Below are 14,454 nucleotides of genomic sequence, written 5' to 3' on the forward strand. Positions count from 1 at the left end.
TGTTTTTCCAAGATAATACAACTGAGAAGAAGAGACTCTGGGTCTCAAATCTAGGGTGTCCAAATCCAAAATGAATGGTCCTTATCACTAACTATACCAGATGGAGGAAACTAGACTGCAGGGGAAATAACCACAAAAGATGTAATTTGTGTACAGAATAAAATCTTCTATTATGGTATCAAAATCTGCTCCTGGGCTTGCCAATAAAGCAAACCATTTTGGAGGAAAGTTCTCTCAGGTGCCATGGAAACTAGAATTTGTGCTCAAAAGTGCTCTCATCTACCACTGATAAGAGTCAACTGGGGAAGCAGGTCTTGGCTAAGTGAAAATGATCTTGAATATTCTTTTTTTTTTTTTAAGATTTTATTTGTTTATTTGTCAGAGAGAGAGCACGCACAAGCAGGTAGAGTGTCAGGCAGAGGCAGAGAGAGAAGCAGGCTCCCTGCTGAGCAAGAAGTCCAATGCGGGACTCGATCCCAGGACCCTGGGATCATGACCTGAGCCGAGGGCAGTGGCCCAACTGACTAAGGCATCCCTTAACTGGTTTTAAAAAGGGAGATTAGGTAAAATAGAAATGGAAAAGAATAAAAATGGTCTTTTTTTCTTCTGTTAAATATTTTTCCTATGTTACATACATTTTCATTTGAATAAAATGAAAAAAGCATAGAAAATCAGGGAGAATGAGACTGACAATAACTTAGGGAACAGTTTTATTAGATATATTAAAACTCCATCTAATTCAGAGACCTGTATCCACAATTCCAAAGGGTTTTAAGGTGATCAGTCTAAGCTTGGTTTTGATTTTTAGAATCACTGTTAAGAGTGCAAGGAAACTAAGACAAATATTTAATGAAGACAGATGGCATTTACTGTTCACCATGAATGTGTCTGATATTAAATTTCTTAATTTCATGCACATTTTCATTAAGTCTGCCTAACCACCTATAATAGGGATGTCCTCCATTCTGCAGAATAGCAAACTGTGGCTATGAGAAACTAAGCAACTAGCTCTAAGTCATTCAACTAGGGGGTCACAGAGCAGGGACAGGAAACAAAGTCTGCAACTCCAAAGATTCCACAGATAAGGGCACCCCGGCGGCTTTGTTTGTTAAGCATCCAATTCTTGATTTCAGCTTAGGCCATGATCTCAGAGTTCTGAGACGTAGCCCTGAGTGGGCTCTGCACTGGGCATGGAGTCTGCTTAAGATTCTCTCTCTCTTTCCCTCTGCCCCTACCCTCTACTCTCTTTAAAAAAAAAAAAAAAAAAAGACTCCACAGATAAGTGATTGCCAAACAAAAAAGCATCAGAGTCACCAGGGATGCTTTTTAAATACAGGTTGCAAGGCCTCACCCAAATCTGCTTCATCAGTTTCTTCTAGGAAAGCACTATTAATTATTGTAATCTATATTCTGGTAACATTACTCTATTCTCATCATCCTCTGTATTCCTCCAAACCAGTCTGTCAGTATCCCTGACAGAAATGTCTTGATTTCAATGCTCATCCACATTCTCATGAATCTTTTTCCACTGTCAAGAATTATATTTGTCTGAATAGGGACCTGCATGTCTCAAACTGCATGTATATATGGACATGGGAGTTTTGATTCTTGGCATGTTCTTTCCATTATCCATTTTTTCTCAAGGTAGCAAACCATTCAAAAGTTGCACCTCATAGATCAAGGTCAAACTAAGATGTCTGAGTTCTTAGTTACAACTCTGGCAACAGGTGCTTTATCAAACTGGGTTCAAATAAATTAGAACTGAAAAAGACTATGACACTTAATCTTAGTTTCTCTTTAGCATGTACACTGAACATTAAATTTTAAAAGGCCGCTACAAAAAACACTGAACTTACCTCTCCAGAAATCAGAGCTATCACCTTCTTCAAACTTGTTATTTGAAAAACCTATACAAAATAGAAAATTAAACTTGCAAATTCCTGAAAACAATTACCTGTACCTCTGTGGTAAACCAAACAAAAACCAAAGGGATTACCAGTTCTGATACCCCCTTAAAATAAAATAAACCACATAGAGCTATATATACATATACTGAATGAAAACTCACACAAGTTGCATTATGACTTCTGCCTTGTGTCAATTAACTAAGGTAAAAGGTCCAGTCAGTGTTATACTACCTCAGATATCACATATATGTAGATGGTCAGAAAAGCAGTATATATCAACATAAACACTATATACTTCCTACTCAAAAGATCCAAGTTTTTAAAACCTTATAAATTAACTCAATCTCTTCAACTGCCAGAGGACAATGCAACTAAATAATAATCCAATATCCAATAATTTTTCCCATTTCAGTAATAAGGAAATTCTTCCAACATTTTTTGTTTATAAAATTTTTTTATATCTTTCATTTAGCTTTGCTTTTAAATTTCTCATATAATAAAAACCTATATCTAGATTTGTGTGTCTCTAGAGCATACAGACACATCACTAAAATTAATTTTAAAAGCATTCATCAATAATATTTCACAAAATTTTAAAATATTGAATCTTAATAAAATTGTCTTCAGTGCAAAGATATTCAGGGATTAATATCCATTAATATTAAAGGTCACTGTAATATGGCTGTCAATCAGTATTTAAGCTAAATTATAAAATATTAAATATGTTAAATCATGGCAATACAGACTAATCAATTAGTATCTGAAATGTTAAATTTATATGCAGAATATATACGTAAAGTCACTTAGTATCTCAGGTTCAAAAAATATAACATCCCTTTTTAGCAGAGAAATTTAATACACAATTATGATACAAAAGTAAGTGCCCAATAGCCTCAATATATGATTAGATTATAAAAAGGATTTTCCTTGAAAAGATACATCATTTCAAAATAAACACAATCTGTACAGAAAGAGTTTTATATGATGAAACCTAAGTTTTGAGTTGTTTAGTTCATTTCAGAATTTGCAATCTTTCAAGTTGGTTCAGAAAAGGATTATATTCTCTCCACTGTCCTCCACAACTGCTCCTTCCTTCCATTCTAACCTTCTTAACTGCCGGGTTTCCAAAATGCTTCGGAAGTCTTCAACCTACACATTACTGGTCTTGATCTTAAACTCTGTTCCAGTTCTGATGCACAGTTTTTAAAGAAAAAAAGAACTTCAAAGCTTCTACTGGTTCTTTGCTCAACAAGGTGGAGATTCAAATTTACCTTTGGAAGTATAGAAGATGGATCTCTTGTTGCAGAGCACAGGGCAAGGGAGCCTTGAGTACAGAAATAAACTAGGGTTCCCTCAAACTGTGATTCTAAGATACCATAAGCAGTTTACCTCTGTTTCCAAAACTCTTTCCAACTCCAAAACCACCCATTGTGGATGTATTCTCTCTTTTATTAGACTCGCCAGCATCTGAAAATGTTCAGATAGAGTTAAAACTCTTTAAAACATAAAATTGATTGTGTCATCAAAAACTAGGAATTAAACAAATCTTTGGGATTACTTAAAAATAAAATCTTATAAAAAGTCGGGGGGGATGGGGCGCCTGGTGGCTCAGTGGGTTAAGCGTCTGCCTTCAGCTCAGGTCGTGATCCCAGGGTCCTGGAATTGAGCCCCCCATGGGGTTCTCTGCTCGGCGGGGAGCCTGCCTCCTCCTCTCTCTCTCTGCCTGCCTCTCTGCCTACTTGTGATCTCTCTCTCTGTCAAATAAATAAATAAAATCTTTAAAAATAAATAAATAAAAAGTCGTGGGGGGGAGGACACCTGACTGGCTCAGCTGGTAGAGCATGCAACTCTTGATCTCAGGGTGGTAAATTCAAGCCCTGTGCTCAGTGTAGAGATTACTTAAAAATAAAAATTTTAAATGAAAGAATGAATCTCTGACATAAAGGGCCATCCAAGGATGGGGGAGAAAGAAGTACAGGAACTTAAAAAGATAAAATCTCCGCAACTTCTATTTAAACATTCTTGAATTTTAAAAATAAAAATTCTTGAATTATAATACCAACAGAAAAACATAAACATTCTATTGGTGAAATACAGCTTTCTACTAGTTTTTATTTTACTAGTAACCTGTTATCAGGAAATTCAACTCTCTGATGTTCTGTATATTGAAACCTCACCCTGAACAGAGCCAGCTATTAATGCCCCAGTATCAAAGTCCTGCTATTGAAAATTTTATACTCTTGTCCTGTTTTTTAATTACTTATTACTTATTCACTTTGTTAGCATTTAAACTTCTCTCAATCTTTCCACTTTTAAAACTCAATTTAGGGTGGAACTACATAATAAAGAAATAAAAGCGGCACTTACCACTCCCTTAGCCACATCTCCACCCCTCCAGGGTCTTTCCTCATGTTATCCTTGTGAGCTTTACCTCCAACTACACAACACTGAGCACCCAACACTTTAATTCACACCAAACAACTTCCCATACTCCACATTGTGAACTTCTAATATTTTCTACATTCCTACACACTGTTCCTTAAGCATGGCATTCCCTACTTTCCTATTTTTCCTATCAAAATTCTTTTCACTCTTCAAAACCCCAGTTCAAAGGCTATCTACTCTATGAAGTCTTTCAGACCTCCAATTACAATCAATCCTTCTTCCACATTCCCACAGCACACTCTATTTCTTTCCATGTGTTTCTCTACCACTAGAGTTAGGAATTTTGAGAGCAGAGTTGGTATGGCAAGTAGCATGGCTATTTAAAACAAAAAAAAAAAAAAATGGAACAAAAGACAGCCAAAATGACATAAACTGCCACTTTAAACTATCACTAGAAAAAGTTAAAGCATTATCTTGTGGTCTTCATAAATTGTGTCTTATCTAACTGCATAATATCCTAGTACAAGGCAGTAAAATGATCTACAAAACTCCTAAAGCCATGTGCAAAATTGTGTATGAGCAATTATCTCATATTTTCACCAAATTCTAAAGATGTGTGTGAGATTCAAGAAGTTAAAACTATTTAGGTCACAGTTCACAGAACATGAAAAGTGATTAATATTACATTTTAAGAATTGAGAGTCAATTTCAAAAATAAATTACTAGCTATGAAAGCTCTGAGAAAAAATATCAGAGATTGAAACTAAAAATTACATTAACAGGGGCGCCTGGGTGGCTCAGTGGGTTAAGCCTCTGCCTTCGGCTCAGGTCATGATCCCAGAGTCCTGGGATCGAGCCCCGCATCAGGCCCTCTGCTCAGCAGGGAGCCTGCTTCCTCCTCTCTCTCTGCCTGCCTCTCTGTCTACTTGTAATTTCTGTCTGTCAGGTAAATAAATAAAATCTTAAAAAAAATAAAAATAAAATAAAAATTACATTAACAATAAGGGAAAGGAGTTACATTCATGGGTCTTTGAATTTCCAAGATTATATATAGTACAATGATAACTTTTTAAAGTATCAACATTCAACCAAGAGTTTTGATCAGAAATTTAATGTGTTTTTCAACATAACACATATGGAATTAACAATGTGTAGTAAAATCTATTTCAGTGATGATTTTTTCATTTTAAAAACCCTTTATTCGGAGATGCAGGCTTCCAGTTACAGAATGAATAAATCACACAGATAAAAGATACAGTAAAGAAAATATAGTCATTAGTGTTGTTAATAATGTTGTATGGTGACAGATGGTAGCTACATTTGTGGTGAGCACAGCATAATCTAAAGAGTTGTGCAACAGCTATGCTGTATAGCTGAAACTAATGTAACAGTGTGTGTCAACTACACTTCATTTAAAAAAAAAAAAGAAGAAAAGCATCTTCAATTCATGTAAAACTTTAACAAGATCTATGAATGCATGCTCTGAATTTGAAAATTAAAATATTGCTAATTAATTTAAAACATTCCTCAGGGCACCTGGGTGGCTCACTAGGTTAAATATCCCACTCTTGACTTCAGCTCAGGTCATGATCTCAGGGTTTTGAGATGGAGCCCCATATGAGATTCCTTGCTCAGCAGGGAGTCTGTTTCTCCCCCTCTCTGCCACTCCCCCTGCTCCTGTGAACCTACTTGCTCTTGCTCCTTCTCTCTTAAATAAATAAAATCTTAAAAAACACATGCATCTATAGATCCACGTCTGTGTTAACTGAATCTAAATAAGAAATTAAGTTTTCCAAGTATCAAAGGAAATACTACACATCAACCTTTAGTGTCTCCAATGAATAAAAACACCTAGAAGTAAAATCTTCCACTTAACATCTAATGAATTCAAGATTAAGTATTACATGTACTTAAAACTACCAATTAGCCTTAACTTATGCTTCCTATTAAAGAAATAAATGATTATATGTATTTTTAAATAAACTGGTGGTTCTAATATTTTATGGCACTATACTAAAACATAAAGCAAAATACTTTCAGTATTTTATTATTAAATTGAAAAATGGACTGTAGGAAGGTATTTCGCTATACCATTATCTGTCAAATCAAGTACTGGTTGTTCTAAAAATAAGAAGTTCCAAGTTTGGGGAAATAACGTGGTAATACTAATAAACTAACAGAAATGCTTCCATACTGCCTTTTCTTGAGAAGGAAAAACTTCAAAAAGAGATCCTTCTCACCCAGATCTCTGAAGCTTTTACAAACATTCCTTCTAAGCCAATTACTAAATATCAATAATCAATATTAAGAAGTAGTTCTGTAAAGCAACTATTTTTAACCAATCTATTTAACCCATCTATTTTATCAATTTAACTATTTCCTACTATCCCAGGAAAGGAAAAAGCAAAAAGAGAACTGTTAATTGAAAAAATAGTACTCATTATTTCAAAGTCTACTGTGCAGTGCGATATAACAAATATAGCTTTGCACTAAACAGTCATAATAGTCTCTATTCTTTCCACCATTCAAGTTGATAAGATTAAGGAAAGACAAAGATATTTACCTCTGTTCCCCATACTCCTCCCAGAGGCAAATCCGCTTCTCATGAAATGATCTCTTCGAGCAGGTCCATCATCCATTTCTAAATCAAGTAACAATTTGAAGCAAGTCAAAATAAGTACCTTGGTGGTACACAAACTTTTAACCTTTCCAATGTGCCATCTCCCATGACAAAGGAAGAATTCTATAAATTGGTAAGAAAGACAAATAGCCTAGTAGCCTACCTAAGGAAGTTCTCCAAGAGAAAAATAAAGGGTGACTAAACCTTATTCAGTAAAACAAAATGTGAACCGAAGGAAGGAGATAGTTTTTTCAACCATACAACTAACTGCAAAAACAGTTTTAAGTTTGCTAATACCAAAAACAGCTAAGAACATAGGGAAACAAGCACAAATCATTTACTATAGTGAAGTTACAAACTAGATCTTGATCCTAGCTCTCAAAGAATATATTTGAAAGTATATTAATTGTCATAGAGAAACTAAATCAGTACTTAAATCTCTACATCAAGCCTAGATATAGTTTTACACATGAGTTCTATCAAACTCTCAAAGAACGAATCATTCCAATGACATATAACCCTCCTAGGAAACAGAAAGAGGAATTACTCCCCAATTCATTCCACCAAGTCAACCAGACTTCAACATGTCAAGGATTGAAGAAAATATCTCTTAATCAAAAGTGGATGTAAAATCTCCATAACAATTATTAGCAAAGCAAACCCAATAAGAAATTAAATAGATAAAACATTATGACCAATCGGGTTAAGTCCGGTATGCAAGGGTATTTTAACATCACAACATCTTAAAAAGGTAATTTATAACATTAACATATCAAAAAGAAAAAAAAACTATCTCCATAGATAAAAAGTACATGAAATAACCCAAGACAGTTTATTACTTAAAAACATACACTTAGGGGTGCCTGGGTGGCTCAGTAGGTTAAGTGTCTGCCTTTAGCTCAGGTCATGATCCCAGGATTCTAGGACTGAGCATCAGGCTCCGTGCTCAGCGGGGAGCCTGCTTCTCCCTCTCCCTCTGCCTGCCACTTGCCCATCTGTGCTCTCCCTCTGTCAAATAAATAAATAAAATCTTAAAAAAAAAAAAAAAAGGAAAAAAACATATACTTAGCAAACAAAGGGACATTCAGGGCAGCTCTGCTAATACTAGCAAAAGGGAAACAACTCAAACATACATCAAGAAGAGAATAAAAATATGTGGCACAGTTGCACAAGACAGTATCACATATATTGTGCTCTATACTTTATTATGTAGTATTATGTAGTATTATATATATTGCATATGTGTAGTATATTCATACAAGAGAGTACAATTATAAATAGACCAAAACAATTGGCTGGCAACATGGATAAATTTAAAAACAACACTGGATGAAAAATTTAAATTGCAGAAAAAGACCATAAATAGTAAGATACCAGTTTTGTAAAACTCAAAGAAGCAAACTTAAACGCAGTGTTTGGGGAGACATACATATGTAATATGTTAACAAAGAAAGGAAAACAATGCAGGATAGGAATTGAACAGGAGAGAACAGGAAAAGCGTATATAAGCTATGTAACAGTAATAGTAATGTTTTTAAACAGGTGATCATGCAAAATATTTATTAAGGTTTATAATTTGCATATGACATTTTAAATACAGTATTTTTATGAAAATGTCTTCAATAAAGATTCAGCAAAGTCACAAGGTAACAAGTATACTTTGAATTTTTAATTCTAACTAGTTGCCCACATAGCTAACATAGTAAAAAACGACTAAGTAAAAAAAAGTGCAAAAAAAAAATTTAACCTACAATCCCTCTTCTGTATGTTCCCTTTCTTGCCTGATGCTGGCATCACAGTTCACATGTTTCACAGTTCACATGTGTAGCCTCTCTTGCTGAGGTTACGCATTTCATCAGGTAACCAAAAGGTTGCTGAATTTTAGGCAGTAGTAACCAAGTTAAGTTCAAATGCTCTCAGATCATACAGAGTTCAAAGACAACTTAAGAAAGATTTACTCAAATTCTAACTGCTCCAACATTCAAGGGATTCCACATGGAAGTACCAGTTACAGTAGCACTAAAAAGTTGCATAGCTTTTGGCACACAGTAAACAGAAAAGCGAAGGTGATATTAAAAGGACAAGGACACAGCCAGAAAAATTAGCAATTCTCTAAATACTAACTTCTAATGTTTGCCAGGCTCTCCCCAAATATACAAGATGAGAACAGCCATGCTTCAGCTGGCTCAAATTTTAAAGCTATGCTGTATAATACTACCATCCTTACCCATATGTGGCCATTTAAACTCAAAATTAAGTTAATCAAAATAAGCAAAATCAAAACTTCAATTCCGGGCGCCTGGGTGGCTCAGTGGGTTAAAGCCTCTGCCTTCAGCTCAGGTCATGATCCCAGGGTTCTGGGATCGAGCCCCACATCGGGCTCTCTGCTCAGCAGGGAGCCTGCTTCCCTCTCTCTCTCTGCCTGCCTCTCTGCCTACTTGTGATCTGTCTGTTAAATAAATAAATAAATCTTAAAAAAAAAAAAAAAAACTTCAATTCCTCAGCTGTACTCATTAGTCACATTTCAAGTGCACCCTGTGGCTATATTAGCCAGTGCAATTAAAAAATATTTCCATCATTGCAGAGTGTTCTAATAAACAGCACTGGTCTTAGACTGGTAGTTCCCAAGCTGTGGCACAAAGACTTCAATGGAAAAGGAGTATGCTTCCATCTTGAATCAACTTATAAAGCCAACTTCAGTACAATGGTACTCAAATACATAAGAAAGTAACATATTTAAGACACTGCAAACTTTTAAGAGTCAACAGGAATTGTTTTAACCTCAAGTAACAAACTAAAATATCCTTTACTCAATTAATTGAAATTCCTATATATGCTTCCCAGGATTTCTTCTATCTTTTGACATTTATATTATTTCACCACTACTGATTTTTTTCTCTCTTCAACTGCTATAATTTCAAGTAACTCTTCATCTAACCCATGTTGCACTTAAGATCCACATGATACATGTCCCTTTGGTTACTACAGTATCTAGATCCATACTTCTCCCAAATTCTATGACAAAAACCCAATTACTAAGATGGAAGGCCAAAAATTAAAATTACCATAGAAATAAGTGTGGGGGAGGCAAAAGGATAGATGATTTCCTAATAAGGGGGTGCCTGGGTGGCTCAGTGGGTTGGGCCTCTGCCTTCCGCTCGAGTCAATATCTCAGGGTCCTGGGATCGAGCCTACATTGGGCTCTCAGCTCGGTGAAGAGCCTGCTTCTCCCTCTCCCTCTGCCTGCCTCTCTGCCTACTTGTGATCTCTTTCTCTCTGTCAAATAATTTTTTTTAATCTTTAAAAAAAAATGAATTCCTAATAAGAGCATGGAATCTTGTGTTCTGAAACCTCACTCAAGTCAAGCAAACATAGTTCAATATGTACAAGCTATACCGTATTATGCCTATTAGTAAAGAAAGGGTCACAGAGTATGAAAGCTTTGTAAGCACTGTAACGCTTAACTAAAATGCCTATGATGCTGTATCACACAAGCCTTAACCACACTTGGTATTGAGAATGAAAACCTGATATGGTTATATTCCTATATGGCTTCGCCTATTTTAATAAATTTCCAACCATGTCTGGAAAGAAAAGCAAATTCTTATTATATATATTTTCTTTCCCCAACAGTTACAGGACTTGTTTGGCAAAATAAAATAAAGTGCAACAGATCTAATCAAACAATACAAAGTACTGTCTCCTTCTGCAAAAGCATTCTACATTGGTACACAGTTTTATGCTTTACAAAATGACTTTATATGCATCACCTCATTTGATCTTTATCCTTATAACAACCCTGTTAGGAATCAGGATAGGTGTAGCCAAGTTTGCTTTTAGAAAAAAATGAAGTAAAAGTCACAAAATAACACAATCTACAGGTGCTAGGTCTAGAAGGCAGGATTTCCATCTCAAAACTGTCCTCAACTATACCCATTCCAAAAATAATTTAAATTATTGGAACTAAAAGCAGACAGAAAATAAAAAGAAAAACAGAGAGAGTATGCTAACACCCAAAAAGAAAAACTTAAGATTCAAGTAGTTTATTACCGTCAAAGTAAAATTAGTTGACAACTGAAACAAGTAGTCAAATTCAAGATAGGTAATTGTTATCAGATGTGCACAAGAAAATTATCATTTGAGGACCATAAATACCAGGCACTATGCTATGTTAGGCCTTTATATATATTAACTAGCTTATTTAACACTTAAACATAAAAGGTATTATCTTCATTTTAAAAATGAGAAAACAAATAGTTTAGAGAACCTAGCCAACTTCACCAAGGTCATCCAGCCAGCATGAAGACTGGACTTCAATTTGAACTCAATTATCAGACTTAAAGACCTATTTATTGAAGACCTGTACACATTCTGTACAGTAAATCTGTGAGAGGCACCTTGCCATCTCCAGATGGTAAATTAGAGGACAAGTTGAAAATAATTTTGGAAAAAACCCTATTAGTCATTCAAATTTGAAAAGTAAAACAGAGGACAGATACAAATATTTTTAGGGCTTACAGAAAATAGCATGTAAAAATTTTAAAAAGCTCAAGGTAGAATCTAAATATGATGGTCCAAAAATAGAAGGGTCTAATAAAGAATTAACCCATCCTTTCTTCTTTGCTATTAGCATATAGTTAAGAGGAAATAGGCAATTACTTTCTTTAATTTTTTAAATTCATTATAGGGCCTTCTGCTCTCACTTTCATGAATTTAATGATATGCCATCACTGAGTTTTATCAGTTCAATCCCCATCATAATAAATACACAGTAAGAAAAATATTGGTAAAGAAGTCCATGATACTAATAAATGATGAAGTACAGATATTGTTCTTTAGGGCTCTGAAGCCTATCAAAAGAAATAAAAAGGAACTCCATTTCAAAAGAAATTAATTAAAGCAATTCCCACTAAATGACCAAAGAATACATCCCACATATAATCACATTTGGACCAGATCCAGGAAGGAGGAGCAAATTTTGAATAACTTAAAAGAAATCCACATATTTAACCACCAAGCAAAAGAACAAAGAACTATGGGACTTCACTATGAGCTCTAGTCCTCCTGTAATCTTACAACTTGCCTCCAAAGTGATCTGCTTAACCCAAGGTAAAAAGGGTAAGGGAAGATAAAGACTTGGTGGCAAAAAGTTCTGAAACAACTTCTTAGTATTTAGGGCTCCCCGCTTCCTAATGTCTAATCCCCTTCATTATCTCAAGTAGCTCAAAGACTAAACATTTATAATTCATCAATGCTCAGTCTTCCAAACAGACAATGTAATAATGAAAGTAATGTGCACAAAAATTGCCTGGGAATCTTATTAAAACGTAGACTGTAATCCAGGAGAGTTCTGGGTAGACCATTAGAGTCTGCAGTTCTTTTTTTTTTTTTCCTCATTTGAGAGTGGGAAAGCCCACACAAATGGGTGGGGGGTGGGGCAGAAGGAGAGGGAGAAGCAGACTCCCCACTGATCAGGAAGGTGGGCAAAGGGCTCTATCCCATGATTATAAGACCATGACCTGAGCCAAACTCAGATGCTCAACCAAATGAGCCACCCAGGCACCCCTAGACACTGCATTTCTAAGAAATTCACAGGTGACAATGATGCTACTTGTCTGTCAACCACATTCCAAGTAACAAGATTCTTACATCCACCAAAAGACATACCAGAAAGATATGCATAACAGAAATGTTCAAAATAGGAAAACTACCCACATGCCCATTAATACAACTTATGGTATAGCTGGAATACTATATATCCATAAATAACCTGTAACTACTTCTAATAACATGGAGAGAAGCTTGAATACAAGGGAATATAATGTATAGTTTCATTTTGTATGATTCCTATTTATAGGAAAAACTGATCTAGATTGCTAGAAATTAGAAGCGCAGTTACTCCTAGTCAGAGTGATAGTGCCTTAAAGGAAGACATACAGGGGTTTTTAGAGCTCCACTAATGCTTTGTTTCTTGATTTGGTGTATTCAGCTTGTTCAGATTCAGTGAGCTGTACATTTATGATTTATATCTTACTTAAAAATACTGAATGTGTGTGTGTACACTATGGTGCAAAAAAATTTTTTCTTTTTAAAAAAAGAAGAATCTGGCCTAGACACATATACGGACAAAGGCAACTAAACTTGTAATAAAAACAGGTAATTTCCATGTTCTAGAGCTTATTTTTTTTAAAAAGATGAAAGGCATAAAACCAAAATTGAATTAGGACAACAAAAGAAAAAAAAAAGAGGGCAATCTTTCTTAGTTTAAAAGTGCTAAATAGGGGAGTCTGGTTGGCTCTGCCAGTTAACAATCTCACTCCTGATTTCAGCTCAGGTCATGATCTCAGGGTCGTGAGACTGGGCTCAGCACTGAGTGTGGAGCCTGCTTGAGATTTTCTTTCACCCTCTCCCTCTGCGCCTCATCATCCCACCCCTGTTTGTACACATTCTCTCTAAAAAACAGAGACAGGGAGAAAAAAAGATGTCTCCTTAAAAAAAAGTGCTAAATAAAGCATTTCATTTCATTGAATACTGCAATAAAACAGCTATTCAGGGTTTATCCTAGGAACTCAAAGTTAGTTCAAGTTTAAAGAATTCTACTTACATCACTACACTAAGAGATTTAAAGGAGACAAGAGAAGTCAGTATTTTAAAAAAAAAAGGCATTTGTTAACATTCAACTGCCCCTTTTTTTTTAAATTGAGACAAAGGGGAGGAGTGGCAAAGGGAGAAGTCAGGGGGAGAGAGAGAGAGACTCTCAAGCAGGCTCTCCGCTGAACACAAAGCCTGACATGGGGCTCAGTCTCATGACCCAGAGGATCATGACCTTAGCCAAAATCAAGAGTGGGACACTTAACCAATTGAGCCACCCAGGCACCCCTCAAGTGCCTTTTCTAAACAAAACTAGTATTTGAGCAGAAATGGAAAGAAACTTCCTATTTAGTGAATGGTAGGTTTTATCCATTGCTTTAAGAAAAAAAAAAGGGAACAAAATTTTGTAAGATGAAATTTTCATCACACATCAACAAAGAAAAGAGAATATTTAACAGATGGTGCTGGGGAAAACTGGGTTACTTTATGCAGGGAAAAATGGGATCTGTATTTTACATCAGATTCAAAAGAATGGATTCAAATGTACACTTAAGAATGGTTCAGTGGCGGGCGCGCCTGGGTGGCTCAGTGGGTTGAGCCGCTGCCTTCGGCTCGGGTCGTGATCTCAGGGTCCTGGGATCGAGTCCCGCATCGGGCTCTCTGCTCGGCGGGGGGCCTGCTTCCCTCTCTCTCTCTCTCTCTCTCTGTCTACTTGTGATATCTCTCTGTCGAATAAATAAATAAAATCTTAAAAAAAAAAAAAAAAAAAAAAAAAAAAAAGAATGGTTCAGTGGCTCAGTCGAGTAGCTGACTCTTGATTTCCACTCAGGTCTTGATCTCAGGGTCATAAAATCGAGCCCTGTATCCAGCTCCACTGGAAGTCTGCTTCAGATTCTTTTTCTCCCTCTCCCTCTGCCCCTCCCCCCTGCTTGCATGCAAGTATGCTCTAAA

At 35.7% G+C, this 14,454-nt stretch overlaps 1 protein-coding gene across 2 annotated transcripts in view; it reads right to left on the minus strand.

Moving 5' to 3' along the window:
• DDX4 (DEAD-box helicase 4) overlaps positions 1–14,454 on the minus strand; it is a 71,481-nt gene that overhangs the window by 33,558 nt on the left and 23,469 nt on the right. The window contains exons 4-6 of one of the 2 annotated variants that reach the window (XM_032844052.1): positions 6,856–6,933; positions 3,297–3,374; positions 1,857–1,907 (exon numbers count right to left, since the gene is read on the minus strand). In XM_032844052.1, coding sequence (XP_032699943.1) covers positions 1,857–1,907; positions 3,297–3,374; positions 6,856–6,933 — 207 coding nt within the window. The remainder of the gene's footprint in view (positions 1–1,856; positions 1,908–3,296; positions 3,375–6,855; positions 6,934–14,454) is intronic. The other variant, XM_032844059.1, reaches the window with a different exon arrangement.

Source organism: Lontra canadensis, unplaced genomic scaffold (assembly GCF_010015895.1).
Source record: "Lontra canadensis isolate GAN:19392208 unplaced genomic scaffold, GSC_riverotter_1.0 scaffold4, whole genome shotgun sequence".
Lineage (NCBI taxonomy): Eukaryota > Metazoa > Chordata > Mammalia > Carnivora > Mustelidae > Lontra > Lontra canadensis.